Genomic DNA, 23,023 nt, shown 5'->3' with positions numbered 1-23,023 from the left:
GAGGCCGCAGGTTCGGATCCTATATAGGGATGGCTGGTGCGCTCACTGGCTGAGCACGGTGAGGGCAACACCAAGCCAAGGGTTACAATCCCCTTACCAGTCACAAAACAAACAAACAAACAAACAAACAAACAAAAACTGCAATTTTTTTTTCTTTTTGTCGGTTGGCCAGTATGGGGACCCAAATCCTTCACCCTGGTGTTATAACACCGAACTCTAATCAACTGAGCTAACCAGACAGCCCAAAAAGTGCAACTTAAAACCACAATGAAATAGCATTTACATACCTGTCAAAGTGGCTGAAATAAAAAGTAATGACAACACCCAACTGGTGAAGATGCAGGTGTAGATTACTTATATGTTGGTAGGAATGTAAAATGGTACAACTGCTGCAAAAATTTGGCAATTTCTGATAAAACTAAACATTCAACTACCATATGACCCAGAAATTGAATTCTTGCTCATTTATCACAGAGAAATGGCAACTTATGCTAATACAAAAATCTGTACATGAATGTTCATTGCAGCTTTATTCATATAGCCAAAAAACTGGAAACAACCTAGCTATCCATCAACAGACGAATAGTTAAACTATGGTACACCCATACCATGGAATACTACTCAGCCATTAAAAGGAATAAACTATTGATTCATACAACAACTTGGGTGAATCTCCAGAGATTTATACTAGTGAAAAAAGTCAATCTTAAAAAGTCACATACTGTATGATTCCATTTCTACAACATTATTAAAATGACAAAGTTATAGAAATGAAGAACAGATCAGTGGTTTCCAGGAGTTAGGAATGGGGATGGGGATGGGAGAGAGGTGGATGTGACTCAGGAAGGACAACCTGAGGGTCCTTATAGCATTGGAAATGTTCTGTATGTAGACTGTGGTGGTGGACACACAAATCTACACGTGTGAGAAAACTGCAGAGGACTTAGTACACACACACACACATGCACACGCATATGAGTACAAGTAAAACTGGAGAAGTCTGAATAAGATTGGTATGTTGCATCAATGTCAACACCCTAGTTGTGATACTGTGCTCTGGCTTTGCAAGAGGTTACCACTGGGGGAAATAGGGTCAAAGATACACAAGACCTCTGCATTATTTCTTACAACTACATGTGAATCTATAATGATCTCAAATAAGTTTATTTTAAAAATTACATACGTGGCTCATGTTGTAATTCTACTGGACAGTGCTGTCTTTGAGGTTCCTGCCTCCCCCATACCTCTTTGCCCCACCTTGATCCAACATGGAAACAAAGCTCCCCCAACTCCACAGTATTTGTTTCCTTTCATTGCCAAAGACCCCCTTGCCCATAGCAGGTAACCAACCTCCTTCCTTTCTATTTCCGTCATCCCGAACTGGTAGTGGCCTAGGAGGAAGGGCCACACGGCCCTGCGGATGTCCGGCTGGATGCCCCCATAGTAGATGAGGCGCAGCAGCTCCTTCTCCTCGTAACTCTGTGGTGGGAGGGGGAAGCAAAGGCTCTAGTCAACAGAAAACCAGGGGATGGGCTCTGTGGCCCAGCAGTCCTGCTTCTTGGATCCAGCCCTCAGAGATCCTGGCATGAATAAGCAAAGCCTTATGTTCCCAGGCATTCATCGCAGCATCATAGGAAAGAGCCAAACTCTGGAAACCCCCCAAATGCCTACCAATGGAGGAACATTCGTCCCTACATGGCTATACCACACAGGCATTTCAAACTGCAGGGGATACATCTATGAGGATCTACATGAAAAGATGTTCAATGTATGCTGTTGAATAAAATAAACAAGATGCAGAACATGTCTAGTGTGAACCCATTTTTGTAAAAAGAAAAAAACGGAGGCCAGTATATAATGAATTAACATTTCTATTTAATTTTCAGTCAATTTTTTGTATTGTGCTTGTTTGGAAATATTATTTTGGAGTTAGTAACCTTGACTCAGATCTAAGAACACTGATCTAAAGCAAATTAATCCAAAATAAACATTTCCAGCTGCTACTTCATACACTAAGACCCTTTCTGCACATTAGGATGATTTTAACGACTGTTTGCTGTTTTGTGGAGCTGATTTTTTTTTTTTCCTTTTTGTCATTTTTCGTGACCAGCAACGGATCGCAACCCTCAGTGTCGCGCCCGTACCGGACCGGGACCTGCAACGGGATCGCAACCCACGGTGTTGCTCCCACACCTCGCTCAGCCAGTGAGCGGCTGGTCTGTACATGGGATCCGAACCCTCAGCGGGAGCGCCGCCGCACTCCCAAGCGGCACACTGTAGCAGTGCGCCACCGGGCCGGCCCGTGGAGCTGATTTTGTATGCTTTTTAAAAATAAATCATTTTTAGGCAAAGGCTTTGCAGTTACAATTAGTCAAGCTGAGGGACCAGCATGCCCTAACTGTACGTGTGGACTGGAAAGTACCAGTGGCTGCTGGAAGGCTGCTCTGAGGGGCACCGGGCTTTGTCCTCTGTCCTCTTTGCATCACATTCCAATATTAAAAGCCTATTTCACATTTTAACACTAGTTTTAGACGTACCCAGCCACAATGGCAAAACCAGCTACTTCTGTCCCTGTCGGGAATTTTGATTTGTACTATATAGATGGCTGTATCAAAGCTGCTTAAAAATCAGGTAACTATTTGTGGCCAATGCTGCAAACTCATCATCAAAAACCCACACCCTCTTCTCCAGGAACCACCAATAGATTCCATTTCCCGGCCTCCTTGGCAGTTGGGTGTGGCCATGTGATGAATTCTGGCCAATGGGATGTGAGAGGAAGTGATGTAAGAGATTTTCAGGCCAGGTCCGGGAAGAAGCAGGTGAGCTTCCTCCACACTCCCTGTTTTCCCATCTACTGGCAGGAGGCAGTGACTATGAGGCATGGAAGATGGTGGGACCACAAGACCGGAGGACCTTGAACCTCTAGAGAGAGAGGACATGCCCCCTCACCAGGAACACCCACCCGGCACTAAGTGAGTGAGAAATAAACCCCTACGGCGTCAGGCATCTGAAAGAGTGGGGACTGTTAGTGACTGAGGCTCAATCTACTCTAATATCGCAATACAACTGACATAGCCAAGCGGTTGCGATAGGTGTTAGATGAAGAATACACATTTTTTACTAACTTATTGTTTCAACCAAGTTGTCCTCAGATTGGTGCCTCCTAAATTAGGAGGATCACCAGAAGCACTTGGGAACTTTAAAAAGATAAAGATTCTTCGGCTCTTCCCTCAGAGATGCTAAATCAGTGAAGCTGGAGCCAAGCCCGGAAATCTATAAATCTTTTAAATTCCTCAGGAAATAGGCACACTTAGAGACTGCTGGGGATTAGGAGCACCATGTCCTTTTGAGAAAGTAAGCTGGCATATCTATCTAAATTTTAAGTGCACATCAATCAATTTTACTTCTAGGAATCTACTCTCGAAATAAAAGCACAAGTACCAAAAGGTATGTACTTATAAAGATGTTGACTGCAACATTGTTTGAAATCATGAAAAAAAAAAAAAAACCCGAGAGAAAGGAAGAACCCAGGTGTCTGTTATTAGGAGATGATTTGAATAAATTATGGGCCATCCATATATGAGGTTCTAAGGTGCTAACGTTTAATATTTTACCTAGGAATTTGAAAAATGTCCTTGATATAAAAATAAGTTGGCCACTTAAAGTACAAATATAATGACTTGTTTAAAAAATAAAAAATATAGATAAGGTAGATATGGATATTATAAAGATATAGATTTATATCTACCTATATATTATATATAGATATTACATATTCCTACATATTATATCTATATATAAATCTATATATAAATGGAGATATATACATAAATGAGATAAAGATAAAACATAAGATATAAAGATATATTTCCATAGATATAAATCTATGTAGATATAATATAGAAATGTATAATATCTACGTATCTATAGATAGATATAAATCTGTATGTCTGTATATCTATACCTATGTAGATTTGCATCTATAGATGAATACAGATAAGTATGTAATGTATGTCTTTATATTATATCTACTATAGATATATAGATATAGATAAGTATAGATAAACTATAAAGATATATATATATATTTCCTATAGATGAATACAGATAAGTATGTAATGTATGTCTTTATATTATATCTACTATAGATATAGATAAGTATAGATAAACTATAAAGATATATATATATATATTTATATGGATAAGCATAGGAAATATGTGGAAGAGTCTACACTGATAATAGTCACTAATTCAGGGGATCAGAACTAGAGGAGAGAAGCAGAGGAATGACATTTAAAATTTTTTAAATTTTATATAACGGCATTCTTCATTTTTTGAACTTTTACATTAAGTAGGCATTCATCTTGTTATTAAACAACAATTTTTGGCAAAAAGAAAAACAACCCTTCTGTTTGTCCAGGTTTGGGAACCAATTTGTTTTTTCCACTGAGTCCCATGGCATTCTCACAGTAATGCACAGACTAGCTTCTTCCCTCAAGGTGTGGAAGCCAGCTCAGACCAGGTGCTCACCAGCTCGGCCCTCCCCAGCACCTGGGTGGAAGGTGCACAGCAGATCGGGCCTCTAGATTCACCCAGCGTGGAGGAAAAAGGTGTCTCCTTCTAAATCCTATTCCCGGCAGAGATAAACTAGTGCTTCTTAAAGCAGGTTCTGTTCTTTTGGCGGCTGGTGGGTATGGGGATCTGAACCCTTGACTACATTCCTAGGGCTACAAAGTGGGGTGAAAGGGGAGGGGGAGGGAGGTTGGGGGATAATTGAGTTCTTTTGGCGGCTGGTGGGTATGGGGATCTGAACCCTTGACTACATTCCTAGGGCTACAACGTGGGGTGAAAGGGGAGAGGGAGGGAGGTTGGGCGATAATTGGTTGGGGGCATGGGGTACAAAAGTAATTTCTGGTAATGGGTGTGCTGCCAGTAGGAATCTGGCACTCACATCATGGGTACGAGGGGTGACAATTAGCTTTGTATCTCATGAATATTCATAATAATAATTTAAAAAGTGGGTTCTGCCATCTATTAGCCATGGGAGGTACTTTTCCAACAAAGGTTTCTGTGGCCACACATTTGAAGTAATGCTCCATCAGCTCTGAAACATGCCCCCAATTTCTTAAGAGTGACCAGGATATCATCATAGCCAAGTTCTCAGAAGTCCTGCAGAATATAGAAAACTGTTTAAAGTTTCCCAAACTATTTGTCTATGAAACTCTTTCAAACATAAACATTTTCCTTCCAGGGACATTTGTATTCTAATAAGAAAATCTTAGCATTCAAGGACTAACTATCTCCAGGGGAACTATCTAACCTCAGGCCCCAAGACTGAGATGAGAGAAAGAGTTTCGAACAGTGGTGGAAAAGGTTTTCTTGGTTCATCTGCCTCCCTCTAACTTAGCTGCTCCCAACATTCTAGGTAATTTCAACTGGACTGTAAATTCCTTCTGGGTGGGGCTATGTCACAGCACCTCCTGCAGGACCGAGCATACAGCTGATGCTTAATAATAAATGCTTACTGACTGATTCATTCTTTACCCCTTCCAGGCCCCTCAATCTTCTGCCTAAAGGGCAGAAGTGAGCTGTGGGTCTTAGAACTCTCAAGAAGAGGAGGTGACCTTCAATTTGCATACACAGATCCCCAGCACATCAACCTAAGTTCCCACAAGCAGGTGGGTTTATTTCTCAATGACAAGACTGCCTCTCTGGCAGCCTCGGCCCCACTGCAGATTAAACCTGGCCAAGCCTTACTGTGCTGTCTTGAAGGTACTGCTCCCAGATCCCAGCCGTCAGCCCCTGTCCAGCATTGCAGGGCACATCCGGAGACACAATGATGTGATTGACCAGGGCTGACAGGTGGGTCCTCACGGTGGAAAGGTGTCTGCAGTAGGCAAGCCCTGTCGGGGGAAGGAGGAAAATGTCATCATCCACCATCCAATACCCCTCACCTTGTCTCAGGGAGTCTCCAAAGTGCTGTCCCACTCCCCATCTTATTGAATCCCCACAACCAGCTAATTCCCATCAGCCCCTTTTTCCAGACAAGGAAGGTGAGACTCAGAGGGCTGATGTCACTTACTGGCTTGACCACTTAAAAGCTCTGTGACCCTGGGGAAGTCTATCACCTTTCCCAGCCTCAGACAGGGTGACAACACCCTGCTCTGCTAGAAGCCAAAGTATTTATTAATTCACAGACTGAAAGCAGAGGAGGAGCAGGAAGAAAGGGGATCTGTGACTCCTTGGGCTTCTCTGCCTCTGGATACTTCCAAGCCAGAGAGAGAGAAAATGAATGTGAAAGACTCCCATTCAAGTTGCAGCTGGATAAAGGCAGTCCCAGCAAGACAGTAACTGGGGAGATGCTGAGGGCACCCAGTTTGCTTTCAAAGATGGCCCTGCACCCTTAAATGAATGCCCACCATTGTGCTATCCCTTTTCTGCTCCATCCCGGGCACCTGGAGGGTGTTCAGCACAGTGCCTGGCATGTAGGAAGCACTCAGCATTTGCCAGCCAGTGCTGTTTGCTCTAACCATGCCCCTTCCTTCGGGCTTTCTTCCGCCATCCCATCCTCAGTTCCCAGAGATAACCCTGGACCTTCTGAAGCTCAAGGACTCACCTCTACCGACAACGGGGCTAACTGTAATAAAGATGATGATGATGACAGTATAATAGCTAACATTTACATGGCACATACTACATGCCAGGAAGCTGTTCCCAGAGTTCACATAACTCATTTAATTCTCACCACTACCCTATGAAGCAGTTTCTATTATTATCTCCATCTTATAGATGAGGAAATCAAAGCACAGACTTGTTATGTCACTTACCCAAGTCACATTGCTGGAAAGTGTGGAGTTGGGATTTGAACCAAGGTCACCTGGCTTTAGAATCTGGGCTCTCAATCTCCATCGGGGATGAGCCATATCATCTGACGACATCATTCCAGACCTATCTTGACCCCCATCCCTTCCTCCAGGAGGATCTTCCATTTGGGTCCAATAAATACTTGCCCAGTGCCTGCTTCATTCCAGGCTCTGTATTAGCCACTGAGGATAGGTGGCAATAGAATAGGCGAAACCTCAACCTAGTGGAGCTCAAGCTTTCCCTGCCTCTCCAGGCACTCAGGGATATAACCTGCACTGCTATTTCACAAGCCCATGTAGGTTGTATTAAGACTTTTTAGAATCCCTAAATATACATGTTTTATCTCTCCCTCTCTACTATGAGGTTGGGGAAATAAAACCTGCTAAGAGTGAACGTATTAAAGAGGAAAAAACAAAGCCTTCGGAATCAGGCAGACCAGGGTTTGAGTCCCAGCTCAGCTACTTGTCAGCTGTATGATGTTGGACAAGTCAATTCGCCTCTCTGTGCCTTAGTTCTCATCTGTTAAATAGGGATCAGAATATCTGTATTAGGAATTTAATTTTTAAATTTTGGGGAACGAATCAGGCCACCTTACTCTTCTAATTTTGCACACAGGAGATCTGAATGGACATTTATTGAGCAACTACATGCAATATTAGGTTCTAGGGGCTTTGTACATGCTTCTCATTCAATCCTGAAAACAAATCGTCCAAAGTGGGCCCTGGGATGCAGTGCTGATTAAACCAAATCCCTGCCCCCAAGGAGCTCCATTGCTCACTGCTCTCTCTTAGGACCCAGGGCTAAAATTTATCCCAATCTGTAGATGAGAAAATCGAGGTTCAGAGAGGTTAATGTAATTTCACCAAAACCAGACAGCTAGGAAATAGAGGAGGAGAGGTTCAAACGCCAGAGCCAGGATCCTTCCCCTGATATTGCTGGCATACAGCAGACACTCAATAAAAGCTCCTTGGAGACCATACTGTCAATGAAGACCTATACGCACATCCATAGAAGGCTCTGGAAAGGATCTGGTACTTCATATTGTCACAGAGAAGTTTCAGAGGAGCCCTGTAGGTGCAGAAAGAGGAAGATGCTTAGAACAGATCCACACACATCACAGGTTTTCTGGAGAGGAGCACAACTTGTTATTTCTAGAGGGCAGATTAACATCAGCCAGTCAGGGGACTGTAGAGAGGGCTGCTATGACTTCTACCCACACAGCATCATTGCCCCTTTTGTTATCAGTGCCCCAATTCCCCTTTGAGGAGTCATCCCTTCCATAACTTCATGTTCCTGTGATTTGGATGGGAATGACTCTACACAATACATGACCCAGGCTGGAGTCATAGTGACTGAGTCAGAGATGTGACACAACATGGGCCAATGAGAATGAGCCCTGGGACTTTTGTTAGAACTACTAGGAAACACATTCTTTTTTTCTGCTTGAGTTCCTTAGCCAGTGGGATATATGGCAGTGGCTGCCAGCAGTCACTTTTGTCACTGCATAGGAAGGGCCTGCCTGAGAATGAAACCATTGTAGAGTTAAGTAGAGCAAAGAGCTGGAAAAACAGAGTGAGATTCCTGTTATGAGCATCTGGATCCAGCCATGCCTGAAGCCATTGTGTCTCTGAACTCAGTTATACCAACAATTTTTCTTTTTTAGTTGAACCAGTCTGAAGTGAGTTTCTGTCACTTGCAGTAAGAGTTCTGACTTCTAAAGTGAAGCAGCTGGACCAAATTGAGCCAAACTGGGATCCAGAGTCTGGCTGATTGCAAAGTAGGTGATGCCTCCTTGCATGGAAAATTTGGGGGCTTTTTTGGCTTAAAAAGGAGAGGGGGTAAGGCTCCGCATTTTTTGAGAAAACAAAAACTGCTGAAAAGCAGTGCTGTGAATTCTTGCAGAGGACAGGATAGAAGAATATCTGCATATTTATTCTCAGGATATCTCAGAAAAAGTCAGGCAGACTGGGGACAGAGTGCAGCTAAAATCCTCCAGCTATGCACATGAAGACATTAAACATTAACGTGTTGCCCTTTGTGCTCTCAGGTTGGTGAGGCTGAGACTTGCTCGGGTTACATAAGAACAGCCACACACTGACAGCTGTCCTATAGTGGGCTTGGCTTTCTGCAAGATAGTGAGCTTCCCATCACTACAAGTGTGTAAGCAGATGCTATAAGAGGAGGCACTGGGTTAGAGCAGCATTTCTCAGTGGTCCATGGACCACCAGACCAAGAGTCATTTGGGGTTTCTCCAACATGTGGATTCCTGGGCCCTGCACAGACCTACTTAGTCAGGACCTCTAGGAAGTAATCCAGGAACCGGTGTTTTGCTACCTCCCCCAGGTGATACTTATGCACATTAAAGTTTGAGTATCTCCAGTTATATCAGTGCATCTCAAAATTAAAAGTATACACATGATCTTAGGATTGTGTTAAATACAGATTCTGATTCAGTAGGTTTGGGATGAGGGACTGAGAATCTGCCCAGGTAATGATGCTGATTTAGACAACAATTGAGAAGCCTGGGGGTAGGTGACTAAAAATTTGATGCAGGCCCCCACCCCTTAAATCTTACAAAAGGATTCCATTCTCCCAGGCCAGGCTGGGCCAGTGGGAAACAAGAACAGTCTCACAAACTAGCTTAGTAGTTCCAAAGAGACAACAACTCTATGGGCAAGGAGAGAGATGAACTTGAGATTTAACTTCATACAATAAAACAAGAAGAGTCATTTATTGAACATTACCGTGTGTCAGGTACCACATGCTGGCCTATTTAAATCATTATTTGATTTGTTCCTTACCATAGTCATATAGAGTAGACATATACTTTGTAGAGGAGCAAACTGAGATGTATGTGGCTGTCATTAAGTAGTATTTCTGGCTTTTGGTTTCCAGGCATATGGTAGGGCTGCACTTCCTGGCCCTTTGTAGGTGGGGTTGATGAGTTGTGAGAGGAAATGGCATGTGCCTCTTTTGGATGTAACACTTGTTGATTCAAGCCCTTCCAGAGCTACCTTTCCCTCTGTCACTGTGACTAGCAACATTAAAGACGGTGGCTGCTCCATCAGCCAGGCCCTTTAATGTGGAGAAAGTAGTGCTCCCAACTGACCCATGATAGACACACAGCATGCGTGATAAATAAATCTTGCTGTAAAAAGCCACTGTGACTTCAGAACTGTTTGTTACTGTGACATCATAACTTCCTTTACCCTGACAGATGTAAGTTCCAACAGCTAGGACTTCACAAGGCCAATATTTAACCTGGGTTTGGTTGATTCCATAGCATCTGTTTGCTCCTCTGAATTCAGTGCAGGTCAAGAAATGGGCACCACAAATCTTTGGTAAATCCTTCAGTTCCCTCCATCTACAGTTCAAGCCCCTCATACCTCTCATGGCTGCAGCCATTGGTTGAGCCACCATTGGCTGAGCCACTCTGTGAGCAGGATGAGCAGGAGGATTTCCGGGGACTGGGTTGCCATAGGGGTGGGAGGTTGCTCACGGAGACATCCATCAGATCCTGTGGGACTGCAGTATGTTAAAAAAGGAGCAAATAAAGAGCCCTGGTTAAGCCTGTGTTGGTCATAGAAACCTCACCCCAAAGCAAGCAGCTCACCCTCAGTCCAGCACAGGGATAGGAAAGACCCCGAATGTGACAGTAGGAAACAGCAACCCTGGTCATAGTCTGGCCCAGGTCCTTGGACCCATCCAATCCAGCGAAAGCCACCACCAACATTTGGGGGCCCAAGCAGATGAGCAGAGCTGATGACAACAGAAGAGAAAGGAAGATAACAGAGGTAGAGACCAGAACCAAGAAAACAGGCCCAATCCCAGAGCAGGAGGCCAAGCCTCGCCATGTTGTCATCTAGTTGTGCTCACAGGATGCTGCAGGAAGGACGGGGAGCCTGATGGGTGCTTCTGGGGGAGGCTTATGGCCTCAAGTCCCCAGACCCAGTGGAATCCGTGCTGCTGAGGGAGGAGGGTGTCAGCGCTGTCCATGGTGCTGAACACACAGTCTGTCCATCAAGCGAGTCTCAAACAGATTGGCGACCACCCCAGAATCACGCAGAAGTCTTGTTAACAAGCCATAAGCCTGTCCCGCTCCCCTGGCCTACTGAATTAAAGTCTCCTGAAGACAGAGCTGTCAATTCTGTATTTTTAAAACAGTGTTGATACAGCAGCCACATTTGAGAGACCCTGATCAAGTGATTCCTGACCAACAACTCCCAGGATGTAGCACTCATATTTTCCCTTACTTTTTTCTTTCCCAGATTTGTGAAACTGCAGTGTCTGCAAATCTTCATAAAAAAACATCCTGGTGACATATGCATTACAATTTCCATAGTAAACTTTCTGGTATCTTGGCAGTTCTAGATTGGTGCAAACATTTCCTTTATCTAGAACAGAACTATGTAAACGTTTTCTGTAAAGGGCCAGGTGGTAAATATTTTAGGGGCTGTGAGCCATTTGGTCTCTATCATACCTGCTCAACTCTACTGTAGTGCAAAAGTAGCCATAAACAAAATGTACGCAAATGAGCATGGGTATGTTCCAATTAAACTTTTTTATGGACACTGAAATGTGAATTTCATATCAATTTGACATCACAAAATATTATTCTTCTTTTGATTTTTTTCACTCATTTAAAAATATAAAAACATTCTTAGATCATGGGTTGTACAGAACAAGGCTGGATTTGGCTCATGGGCCATAGTTTTCTAATCCCTGCTCTAGGAAATTGAGAGGTGCACATTTTCCCCATATGCCATGGCCCTGCAAGGACAATTCATAATAACTTGCCTCTTCCATTGGGCTCCAAGTGGAGGGGGTGTTGTGAACCTGGACTCACTTGTCATCAGAGCTGAGTAGTTGACAGGGTCAGCTGCTACCCATGGATAGAATGGAAAGCTGCCTACAGAATATGGTTCTTGCGGCCACTAAACATGGCTTGTTACACTATTCCTCTCCCTGGACATTCATCAATGAGCTGGCCAAGAAAAACCAGCAAGCCCCTGTAAAACGTCCTAGAAAATCATCCGCAGGTCTTAGACAATCTCAGGGAAGCACTGAGCAGTTTAATCCGGGTGTAGCGACTTTGCCTCCATCCCAGCTCCTCACTCCCATGCAGAAATCCCCAGTGGATCCCTTTGCTATTGAACCCACAACACTCCCAGCTGTCTTCTGCAGGGTGAAGGCTAGACAGCACAATGGTGTCATTTTGTCTCCTGCCTCCTTCTCCCTCAGAACCAAGACTCAAATGACAACATGGCAGAGGTGGCTGGCACCCTGCCCCTGGGGAAGAGGGAGCCCAGACATTACTGGGGGGCTGCTCCTTCAGGCTTGCTGTGGGGAGGGTGGTGTCCCATCTGGTTCGTGCCCACCGACTCCCCCTGGCCACCACCAGCATGGACTGGCCTCCAGGAACCATCATCCAGTCAGGGCCCACGGAGACAGGGGCAGTGCTGGCTAAGAGGTCGGGGGCAACTTGAGACACAAAATAAAAAGGATTGGTGAAGTGTAAGATTGCAATTGGGCAGGACACTGAGATGGCTGGAGGAACCAATTCCTTGGGGCTCAAACCCTTCTCCTGCCCTGCTGCTGTGATTGATTAGAGGAAGAAAGAATGCTGGTATTTATAATGTGCCTGCTATGTGCTGGGTGCTGGGCTAGACAGGGGTTTGTTTGCCTTATTGTCCTTAGTGACCTTGCAAGGGATGTATTTCTTTTCCCATTTTGTAGAAGAAAAAACTGAGGCTTGGAGTAACAACACAACTTAATCGCCCAAACAAAGCCCTGCCAGGTAGTAAATGGCATATCTGTTCTTTTTGCCTGAAGTCTCCCTTCTCTTTCTACAAACAACATCTATTGCTTAGTGAGTAGAGGCGCTATCATTATCCCCTTTTAAAGGCTAAAATACTGAGCCACAGAGAGTTTAAGCAACATGCCCAAGACTACCCAGCTAATAAGTGTGGAGCCAAGATTCCAACTCAGGGCATTTGACCCTGAGATCCTACTCATACCCCCTCATACGCAAAACCTCAGCTGGTTTTCCATCGGCTGTAGTCTCCTCACACCATCCGTTTTCAACTGGGAAGTTTTGGTGATGTCTGGAGACATTTTTGGTTGTCACAACTTGGGGATTACCCAAATGCTACTGGACACCAGGGATGCTACTCAACATCCTATAATGCGCAGGACAGCCCCCTACACAAAGGATTTTTCATCCCAACAGGTCAACAGTGCTGAGGTTGAAAAACCTTGCACTAGAACAGCACCATCCACTAGAAGTATAATGGAGCCACATAACGCAATTTGAAGTTTTCTAGTAGCCACAAAAAAAAAAAAAAATGTAAGAAGAAGCATGTGAAACTAATTCTAACCATGTATTTTGTTTAACACAATATATCCAAAATGTTATCATTTTAGCATATAATCAATCATGTAAAGTTATTAATGAGATATTCTACTTATTTTATACAAAGTCTTCAAAACTGATGTGTACTTTACACTTACAGCACATCTCAATTTGCACAGCCACATTTCAAGCACTCAGTAGCCACATGGAGCTTGTGGCTACCATACTAGACAGTACAGAGACCATCTCAGCAACAGAGGAATCTGAAAGTGCCCCTATCTGACTGTGAAGCTGTTTAAATATTTTAGAACTTACCTTTGTCACCTCAGTGGACATGGGGCAGGCAAAGAACCAAGGAAATCACCCAAGACAGGGGTGATAAGACAGAAGGGTTGCATAGAATTATCTATGGCCACATCTTCCCTCCCACAGGGTAAAATTCTTTTCTTATTATTTAAGGCAGGCATCTGCAAACTGCTTCCTGTAAAGGGCCAGATAGTAAATATTTTTTATTTTATGGGCCATACAATCTCTTTCACTATGTATCTCTGCTGTTGTGGCATGAAAACAGCCACAGATAATATGTAAGTGAATGGATGTGGCTGCATTCTAATAAAACTTTATTTATAAAAACAGACAGTGGGCCAAATTTGGCCCACGGGAAGGGGTTTGTTGACTTCTGATTTAGGAACTACTTCTTAGAAGATGTCAGACCTCTCACAGACGAAAACCATAGGAAGATTGTTTTTGTTAACCTCAAGTGGCTCAGGCCCCTAAGAAAACCAACCAAGAATGGGGTCACCATTTCCATGTAGGTTGAATTTGACTTTGAGGATGAAGGTGGTAAAGACACAGTGCTCTCACCTGTGTTCAGATCTCAGCAATACCAAGAATTAGCTGTGTGAACCTGAACCAGTGGCTTAACCTATCTGTGCCTCAGTTTCCTCCTCAGCAAATGGGGGATGATGATAACAATGGTACCTGTCTGAGGGAGGGCTACAGTGGGGATGAAATGAATTAAGACATGGTGACAGTACAGAAGTGAGCCTGACACATGGCAGCACTCAATAAATGACACCTGCTATGGCTCACTGAGCACCTGCCAGGTATCGGGCCCCACACCAGGTGCCCAGGTATTTTATAAATCATGAGTCACTTGACCATACTGCAGTGGCAGAGCGGGATATGATGTATTCTTTCCTCAATCCGGGGCAATTTTGCTCCCCAGAGGACAGTTGGCTCTGCAGGCACTTCCGGTTGTTACGACTTGGAGGGGGGTGGGTTCGCTACTTGGCTTCTAGTGGGTGGAGACCAGGGATGCTTCTCAGCACCCTACAGTGCACAGGACAGCTCCTTACAATGAAATGTCAGTAGTGCTAAGGTTGAGAAGCCCTGTTCTAAATAAACGGACTTTGTTGGGGTTCCCTCAAAGGCAGACAAGGATGCAAGTAAAGTAGTTTATTTGGGAGGTGTTCCCAAGAAGCACCGGTATGGGAGAGGTGAAGTGAGACAGGGACGGAAAGGCAGAGAGTAAAGGGTTAGTTACTAAGCAAGTTGCTACTAGAGGCAACCATGCTTCATCTCCTAGGGCATCTGTGGGAGACACAGAGCATACATTTCAGGGGGGTGAGGGAGCTGGCGTATTTATATGCCAACTGCTGTCAGTCAGGGGCTGAGGGTTGCTCCACGGAGGCATGATTCCCTGATGCCCTACCCATGTGCAGAAGGGACCCTGGTAGACAGAACATGTCCCCCCGCCCCACTTCCCCCAGGCAAAGAGACACTGAGGCAGGGAGCTGGCAGTCGAATGACATGTACAGAATGGGAAATACCGGAGGGCGTGGGTGGGCGCAGCTGTTGTCTGTTCTGCTGGCTCACGTCAACCCACAAGAGGATAATATGGATAGTCCCCAAATAAATAAAACATACAGGACCCAGCCTGGCTCCCAGCAGGAATGTACGAACTAATTTGCTGGATGAGAAACTGTGGAAAGAGTTTCCTGGGAAGGCAGTAAGAGATCTGGCCCTCTCTAATTAAACAGCTCTCTAGTGGGGTGTCTTAATTAATGTCAGTTTTCACAAGAGTGGGAAGTCCAGGTTCTTGGGAAACAGAACAGAAGCTGGCCCAGCATCCTAGGGGATTTCACCCTAAAGGATGGAGCCTTTTCAGCGTTGGAGCTGGAACAGCCTTGGTGTTGGGCAGGGGCTGTGTGAGCCCTGTACCACAAAGAGGTTGGGGGGGCTTCAAACCCTGATACTGGACAAATGTGGTAATGAAAACTTCAGGACACTCTGTAGTACCTAAGTGACACAGAAACATGAGGCTTTCCTACTAACTGGTCATAAAGGACTATGATAGGTGAAAACATAGGCTAACCTGAGCCACATAAGATCTTACTGCCAAGCCTGCCCCCACCCAGATCCGAATCAGTGGGGGATGAGACACAGGGCATTAAATGGCCTGGCACAATTAGTCCAAACTTGCTGAGGAGGACATCTCCTCTCAGTGAGTCCCTCACTGCCGAGCATGTGGTCACTTAAGCAAAAGGAGGTTCAGATCCATTATCCATTGAATGGGAACAACAGGGCCGCTGAGGGTTAAATAAAATGAGGTGAGCAGAAAGAACCCGTAACTCAGTATAGATTTGTTTAACAGACATCCATACAACACTTAATAAGTGCCAGGCCCCTTCCGAGTACTCCTCAAATATTAATTTATTGAATCCTCACCATAGCCCCATGATAATGATAATCTTAATAGTAACAGTTTCCATTAGCTAAGCATCTATTCCATGGCAGTCACCAGGCAGACTGACGTATATCATCATCTCGTGCTAGCGCGTAGGGCATTACTTCCCCTCTTATTACCACTTATTGACGGCCTACTGTGTGCAAGGCCTTATTCCATGGGCTTTACATTGATCATCTCATTATCTCTTTGAATCCTTACAATAACAGATTGAAGTAAAATATCAACAACAACAACTATGTAATAGCAGCTAACATTTGAATGTTCTCTGCATGCCAAATGCCTTATCTCATTTAATCCTCACAACAACCCTATAAAATAGGTGCAACAGACATCCCCATTTTGCAGATGAGAAAACTGAGGCACAGAAGGTGAAGTGACTTACCCAAGTTCCTCCAGAATTCCAGAGCCCATGCCATTGCCATTACTCCATGCTACCTCCCACTGACTGGAATCTTTTTTAGCTAAGTAGAGTGATTATTTGTTCTCATTTGGGGGGAAATCAAGGCTGCCAAAATACTGACATCCTGATTCCAGGTCCCCTGCTGGCCCCAAAATCCAGACTTCACATCTTTCAGTGCCAAACACCTGGAGTCGATTTTAGGATCAGTTAGCACATGGATCCCTGGGGCCCAGGGACAGGGCGGCTTACCAAATTCAGACTGCATGCCGGGGTAGATGATCCTGAACACGTAGTCTGTGGCCTCGTCCTCTTCCTTGTCTGAAGATGTGGACTCGGAAGAACCCTGAGGGCTTCGTTTGCGCAGTTTGGGAAACACTTTGCCCTGAAAGAACATGTCCCAATGCAAGGTCCCTAGGACATACCTGTCCCCACAACCTGTACACCTGAGGGGCTTGGTGGGGAGTGAATGAGTCCACAAAGCCACATAAGGGGACACAGGCAAGAGTGACCAGTCACCATGACTGGCCCCCACCCCAGCCTCCCTGGGCTCCCATGATCACTCACCTTCCCCCGCTGGGACCACAGTGGCGGGTCCAGCTGCCCATGAGGGAGTAGCCCATTTTCCAGGCATGAGAGGAATTGCAGGAGGTGCCCACCCTTGGGGAAGCGGAAGGGTGGCCTCTGGATCCCATCCTGGCTGACCAACACCACTGTCCCGCCGCTGTCCACTGCCACCACGATCAGCCAGAGAAGACCCAGCAGGAAGTCACTTTGAGGCATGGTGACGGGACCCTCCCTGCAAGCACATCCCCTCGGGTGCCAAGCCAGATCTAGGGGTCTTGCTCTGAAGTTCTGGGAGAAGCTGGGCAAAAGGCCAGGGGCAGTTTTTACGTCCCCCGAGTACCTCTCATCCCAGCTACCATCCATCTCTGATTAAGGAACTATGGGACAAGGTAAAAAAGAGTGTAGTTGGCTCCTAAAGTTACCTAGCACAGAAAAAAGATGCCCACAAACACCCTACACTCCTCAAGAATCCTTTACAAATCTACCTGACCTATTTCTGTATGGAGGCTTTCAGACATGCTCTTTTTCAGGGCAGTAGTTGATTCTAGCTAGCACCTACTGTATACTAGCACACTAAAGGCACTGTCTTATTGTAATACTCACAATATCCCTATGAGTCATATCTATTATTGCCTATTTTACAAATAATGAAACTGGTGCCCAGAGAGGTTAAGTAACTTCCCCAAGGCCACACAGCTGATGAGTGGCAGAGCCTGGATATGCACCCATGTCTGTCTCATTAAAAAGGATTAAGCCACTGTGTTTTGTGCCTTGGCAAGGCACAGACCACTTGTTTTCTAAAGCAGGATGTCCCTCTGCTTGTTCTGACTGTACCTTCCAGCTTTAAAGGAGTACTGCTGTTACTGATCCCAGATGTTCAGGGCCCTGACTTCGGAGTCACAAAGACCTGGGTCAAGTCCAGCCTCAGGAGCTTACAAGCTGTCTGACTTTGTGCCATGCTGCTTCCTCACCTCTAAAATGGGAATGGTGTCACCCCTACCACTGGGTTGTTGGGACGATTAAATAACATGCATGTGAATACTCAGCACTGTGCTTGGCACATTATAAATGCTCAATAGGTGTCAGCAACTAACACCATGGGTTTGATGCTGAGCCCTTAACATACATCACTTGATCTTCACAACAACCTCATGAGAAGGTGCTGTTGTGACACCCATTTTACAGATGAGGAAACCAAGGCTCAGACAGGTGAAGTCGCTTGCCTGAGGTTGCATGTAATATGAGATGGTCATACATTGCCTCATGATGCTAACAAATGGGCAGGAGTAGAGGCACACAGGGATCCAAGAGGAACACCCAGCCCCCTGCTGTCCCCACAGTCTCTACCTTGCTGGTGGCAGTGCAGGTAGACGATCTCCTCCAAGCGGATGGTCATGGCATAGTCCCAGTAGACACTAGAAGGGGAGGAAGTGTTAGGCTTGCAGGATGCCTACCTACCTCATTGTGGGAAGGGGCTCAGGAGGCCAGGAGACCACACCACGGGCTCCTTCACCCTTCTCGCCAGGACCCACCTGTCCCCAACATCTGTGTCCCACCCTGCCCAGACTATCTCACCTTCTTCTGGTCCCAGCACCCCAACTTTCCAAGGGAACCACCCTCCCCTATCCCCAGTCTATATAGCTGAGGTGATCCTGTTCATGTGAGCAAGTGCTTAGGTCACTGACCTTGTCTTGACTAACTCATTCCCTAACTCCAGGCCACCATAGGCAGGAGCTAGAATCGCCACCCTGCAGCCTTGACTTCACAGATCCCAGCAGCGCCAGCTGAGGGCTTCTCTGAGCTTCACTTTCCTCATCTATAAAATTGGGACTATAACTACCACGAGTGTTGCTGTGAAAATTAAACAGAATCACATATTTGAAGGCTTCAACAGAGAGCTGATACATGAAAAAAAGTACTTGGGAAATGGTCCCAGTGATTATTAACTTAATTGTTTCCATTTCCAGCTCAAAACCTAATGCTGTCCTGAAACAAATTGCTTTTCCGATCAGAACACAATGGGAGGTGGAGGCCACAGGAACTTGGCTTTGTGGCAACCACGGGAATGTGCCACTCAGATCTCCTTCGGGAGACCTTGTCATGGGGAGCAGAGTTGACAGACAACTTCAGAAGCCACCACTCTGGATCTAGGATCTACCACAATGTTTGCACCAAAGCCATGATTCTTTCGGGCTGCTCCCAGCCAGGACTGAGCATGCGGGGGTGTTGGCATGAGCCCATTCCTATGGGACAGGGACTCTTGTAACAGTGAACAGTCAATTGGGGACTTCCCATTGGTCTGGCCAAATGTTCTCAGAGCTGTGCTATGTCCGAGACTCTTCTTGCCCGATCTTCCTTCCTTTCTCTTGCCTTTCACATCGTGGTGGTCTGAGCCTCTCTTTCTACTCCTTCCCCTCCCTTACCCTGAAATGTGCTTCCCCAATAACTCTCCTGCTCGTCCAATCCTGTCTTGGCGCCTGCTTCGTAGAGGACCCAAACTAACACAGGCTTCAATGTCAGACAGTATTCAAATCCCACTTTGGCCACCTACCTTGAACCAGTTCCTACTTCCTTCTGGGCCTCAGTTTCCCTGGATGTGAAGTGAGAAGTTTGAAACTCCTTCCTGCCCTGGTCTTTACCAGAATCAGCCTCACCAGTTTCGTGGAAGTGAACAAGACCGAGGACCGTCAAGTGCACAAGAGTGGCAGCCTCTGCTGAGCCCCTCACGTGCCCAGTCTAGCCAGTGTGCCCCTCCCTGGGCTCCTGCAGCCCCGTGTGCCTGCCACACAGGGTTGCAGTTGTCCGTTTTTTCCTCTGACTCTCCAAAGGGTGCTGAACACCCGGAGAGGGGCTCAGTTTCACTTACTTCTGCATGATGCTCAGAGAGTGTTCAGAGTGAATAGTGATTGCTGAGCCCTGGGGATGCCCAGTAAACAAAGCAACTCTCCAACCACCCCCAGCTGCCAGCATGGAAGAGCTCTGTGGCCACAGTGCCTTTGGATCCATGGAAGTAATGCCAACAACCCCCATGACTGAGGGCCCTCTCCAGTGCCAGGTTTCCTGCTCCAGGCTTTACATGCATTTTTTTCACTGAATCCTCCCTGCATGCCTACTCAGAGGTTCCACTACTACATCTCCGTTTCACAGATGAATAAACTGAGGCTCAGGGAGATAAAGCTGATTGCCCAAGGTCATTCAGATGAGAAGAAGAAAGGGCTAAGTTTCTGTTTTTGTTTTACATGTTTTAACAGCTCTATTAAGGTATAATTTACATACCATAAAATTCACTCACTGTAAGTGTACAGTTTGATGAGTTTGATGAATAAATGTATACATGTGGGCAACCATGACCACAATCCAGTTGTAGAACATTTCTGTCACTCCCAAGAGATCCCTCTTGCATGTTTGCAGTCTGTCCTTTATTTCCTCCTCTGGCTCTAGACAAACACTAATCTGCTTTCTGACTCTATAGATTTGCCTTTTCTGGATATTTCACCTAAACGGAATTCTACTATATGTGGCCTTCTGCGGCTGGCTTCTTTCACTTAGCATAATGTTTTCAAGGTTCATCCATGTTGCAGCGTGTGTCGGCACTCCATGCCTTTTTATGGGCAAATAATATTCTGTGGCATGGATAGACCACATTTTGTCTATCCATTCTTCAGTCGATGGACATTTGGTTTGTTTGCAGTTTGGAGCTTTTATGAATAATGCCATTATGAACATTTGTGTATAAATTTCAGTGTGGACATCAATTTTCATTTCTCTTGGGTAGATCCCTAGGAGTGGAATTGCTAGGTCATGTGATAAAGGTTTGTTATAAGAAACTGTCAAACTGGCTTATAGAGTGGTCATCCTACCAGCTCTCCCAGGCCAAGAGCATCTCCTCAGCCCCTCACTGTGTCTCAGGGAGGATCTCCTGATAAAAAATTCCAAAATCTGGCTGTAGCTGAATAATCAGGCGCAGCCTGGGACTAACTGTACCTCCCACTGACCATCTCTGAGGACAGATGGTGACCTCTGAACAGGAAGTGACCAGCTTAGTGAATTTTATTAATCCCTCCAAGGTCTGCTGTTAATTACACTGAGGCTTGACATTAAACAGAACACAACAATAATGTTCTGGTTATATTTCTTAAAAATAAAGTCCTTACTTTTTTAGAGGTGCGTATTAAAATATTTACAGATGAAAACATATGATGTCTGCATGTTGCTTCAGAATAATATGTAGGGGGGAGAGGATATGTGGATTACCATTAGGGCTGGGTGATTGGTATCAGAGTTCTGTTCATTTTTAGGTTAAAAATTCTGCATCATAAAAAGTTTTTTAAGAAAGCAAGAAAATATAAAAGAAAAGTAAGATTGGACGTGGGCTTGGAGCAGCCAAAACCATTGCTTCTCTTCCCTACCAACAGCTGAGACTCCTCAAGGTGCAATGGTTGGGCTGGCCACACCTGTGACTGAGGCATCCCTTTATTCTTTAAAGCCTTCCCTAATTTTGCTAGAACACAGGCATTGCAGCAGGAAATCCCCTGTCCCAGGACTTTTTCGAGCATGACTCCAAAGCCTTTGTTAGGTCTTATAAATTGCGGATACCATAGGAAGCACAGCCCTGGAGCAGATACCCACTAACATCTCCTGTCTCCTTTTCTACTGGGTAATGGGAAAGGGTGACAGGAAACTGGGGAATATTCTGCCATTTGTGGGCTTACAAGACCTTTGTAAAGACCTCTCTCTCTCTGGGTGGTGTTTTGACCAGGGTATTGCCTAACCCCTATACCTGAAGATTCTTTCAGTTAGTTTCAGATCCTTCTGAGTCTCTGGGTTACCCATGAGGCCACAGTTGCAAGGAGGCTGCGCCAACTGGCCCTAACAACCAGCAGAGTAGTGGGTAGGGGCAGGGCACAAGCCTCCCCCTGTCAGGAGGATAACTTCCCTGTGCCAAGGGGGGTGGAGGAACCTAGGGGACACACAAGGGACACAGTACCCTACCTCTTCTCATAGTCCAGGTCCCCCACAGATCCATTCATCAGCTGGTTGGGCGTCCACTTCAAGGTCATGATGTCAGCCGTCTGGTGCAGGGACAAGTACCCTGGCACAGCCTCCATGTCATCCCTCTGCAGAGAGAGGAGAACTCAGGTCTGGCCATGGTGCTGGAGTCACAGTGAACAGAGGCCCTGGCCCATTTGACTCAAGCACATATTACCAGCATCAAGAGGTTGTGTTAGTCCCTTCAAGGCCATGGCCATTTGGAAGGCTCTAAACCTCCTTCCAGGTGGCCATGCTAAGCAAAGCCGTTTGCAGTCAACTTTCCAGGATAGGTCTTGCAGATTCCAGCTGTGAAAGATGCACACTCCCCACCTCCGCACTCATGCCTCCCTCAAGGTTGAGGGGCTCTGCCCCAAAGTTCCTTTAGAACCAGGAAGGGGTCATGGTCTCTCTTAATGTCACCCTTTTTATAAAAGAAGGCATTTATCTCAGCCAGTCTTAAAGGAGAAAGAGGTGGCAGCCAAGCTCCATATCCCATCCCACAGACACCTCCTCCCCAAATACCCCCCTTACCCCCAACCCAGAAACCAGACCCTTTGCTTTCCAGAATTTGCCTACAGGCTTCTCACCCTTTTGGTTTTATCCCAAGTGGGTGGAGAGAGGGTGATGTCACCATCCCTTTTACACAGAGGAGGAAGCCCCTCCACCAAATTCACCTGAACAGCAGAGACAAACAGTTAAGGTCTTCTGAGCACCAAGTGCGGACCGAGCATGACTCAGTCTCCACACACACGGCCTCCGTTGAACCCCACATGCTTATTATCCCATGGGGAACCTCATCGCAGTATGTCATCAATCCTAAAATGCATATTTTGTGTTTTCCCATTTTAATGAACCTGAAGTGGGGATGTGTCATCATCAGTGGCATCTCACAACTGTGATGTACTTGGCATTGGCCGAGCGTGGGCAAACTCGGTCACAGCTGTTCATACTGTTGTCTCTTTCATTAAGTTTTGCCTGGTCGTTACTTCACATGTGCAGTATAGGTGCTATCTTAAATGTCTTCAGAAAGATCATACTGTGATTCAGCCTTAAACTGAAA

General features: G+C 45.6%; 1 protein-coding gene across 1 annotated transcript in view; it reads right to left on the bottom strand.

Moving 5' to 3' along the window:
- SGSM1 (small G protein signaling modulator 1) overlaps window positions 1-23,023 on the bottom strand; it is a gene marked incomplete at its 3' end in the record, with an annotated part of 52,775 nt that overhangs the window by 16,588 nt on the left and 13,164 nt on the right. The window contains exons 7-14 of the mRNA XM_008592939.1: window positions 21,925-22,049; window positions 18,280-18,347; window positions 16,933-17,096; window positions 16,618-16,750; window positions 10,251-10,389; window positions 7,868-7,932; window positions 5,758-5,903; window positions 1,351-1,479 (exon numbers count right to left, since the gene is read on the bottom strand). Of these exons, the coding sequence (XP_008591161.1) occupies window positions 1,351-1,479; window positions 5,758-5,903; window positions 7,868-7,932; window positions 10,251-10,389; window positions 16,618-16,750; window positions 16,933-17,096; window positions 18,280-18,347; window positions 21,925-22,049 (969 nt within the window). The remainder of the gene's footprint in view (window positions 1-1,350; window positions 1,480-5,757; window positions 5,904-7,867; window positions 7,933-10,250; window positions 10,390-16,617; window positions 16,751-16,932; window positions 17,097-18,279; window positions 18,348-21,924; window positions 22,050-23,023) is intronic.

This window comes from Galeopterus variegatus, unplaced genomic scaffold (assembly GCF_000696425.1).
Source record: "Galeopterus variegatus unplaced genomic scaffold, G_variegatus-3.0.2 Scaffold8506, whole genome shotgun sequence".
In the NCBI taxonomy this organism is placed as follows: Eukaryota; Metazoa; Chordata; class Mammalia; order Dermoptera; family Cynocephalidae; genus Galeopterus; species Galeopterus variegatus.
Note: the sequence above shows the minus strand (reverse complement) of the source record. Positions and strands in the feature narration are given on the sequence as shown.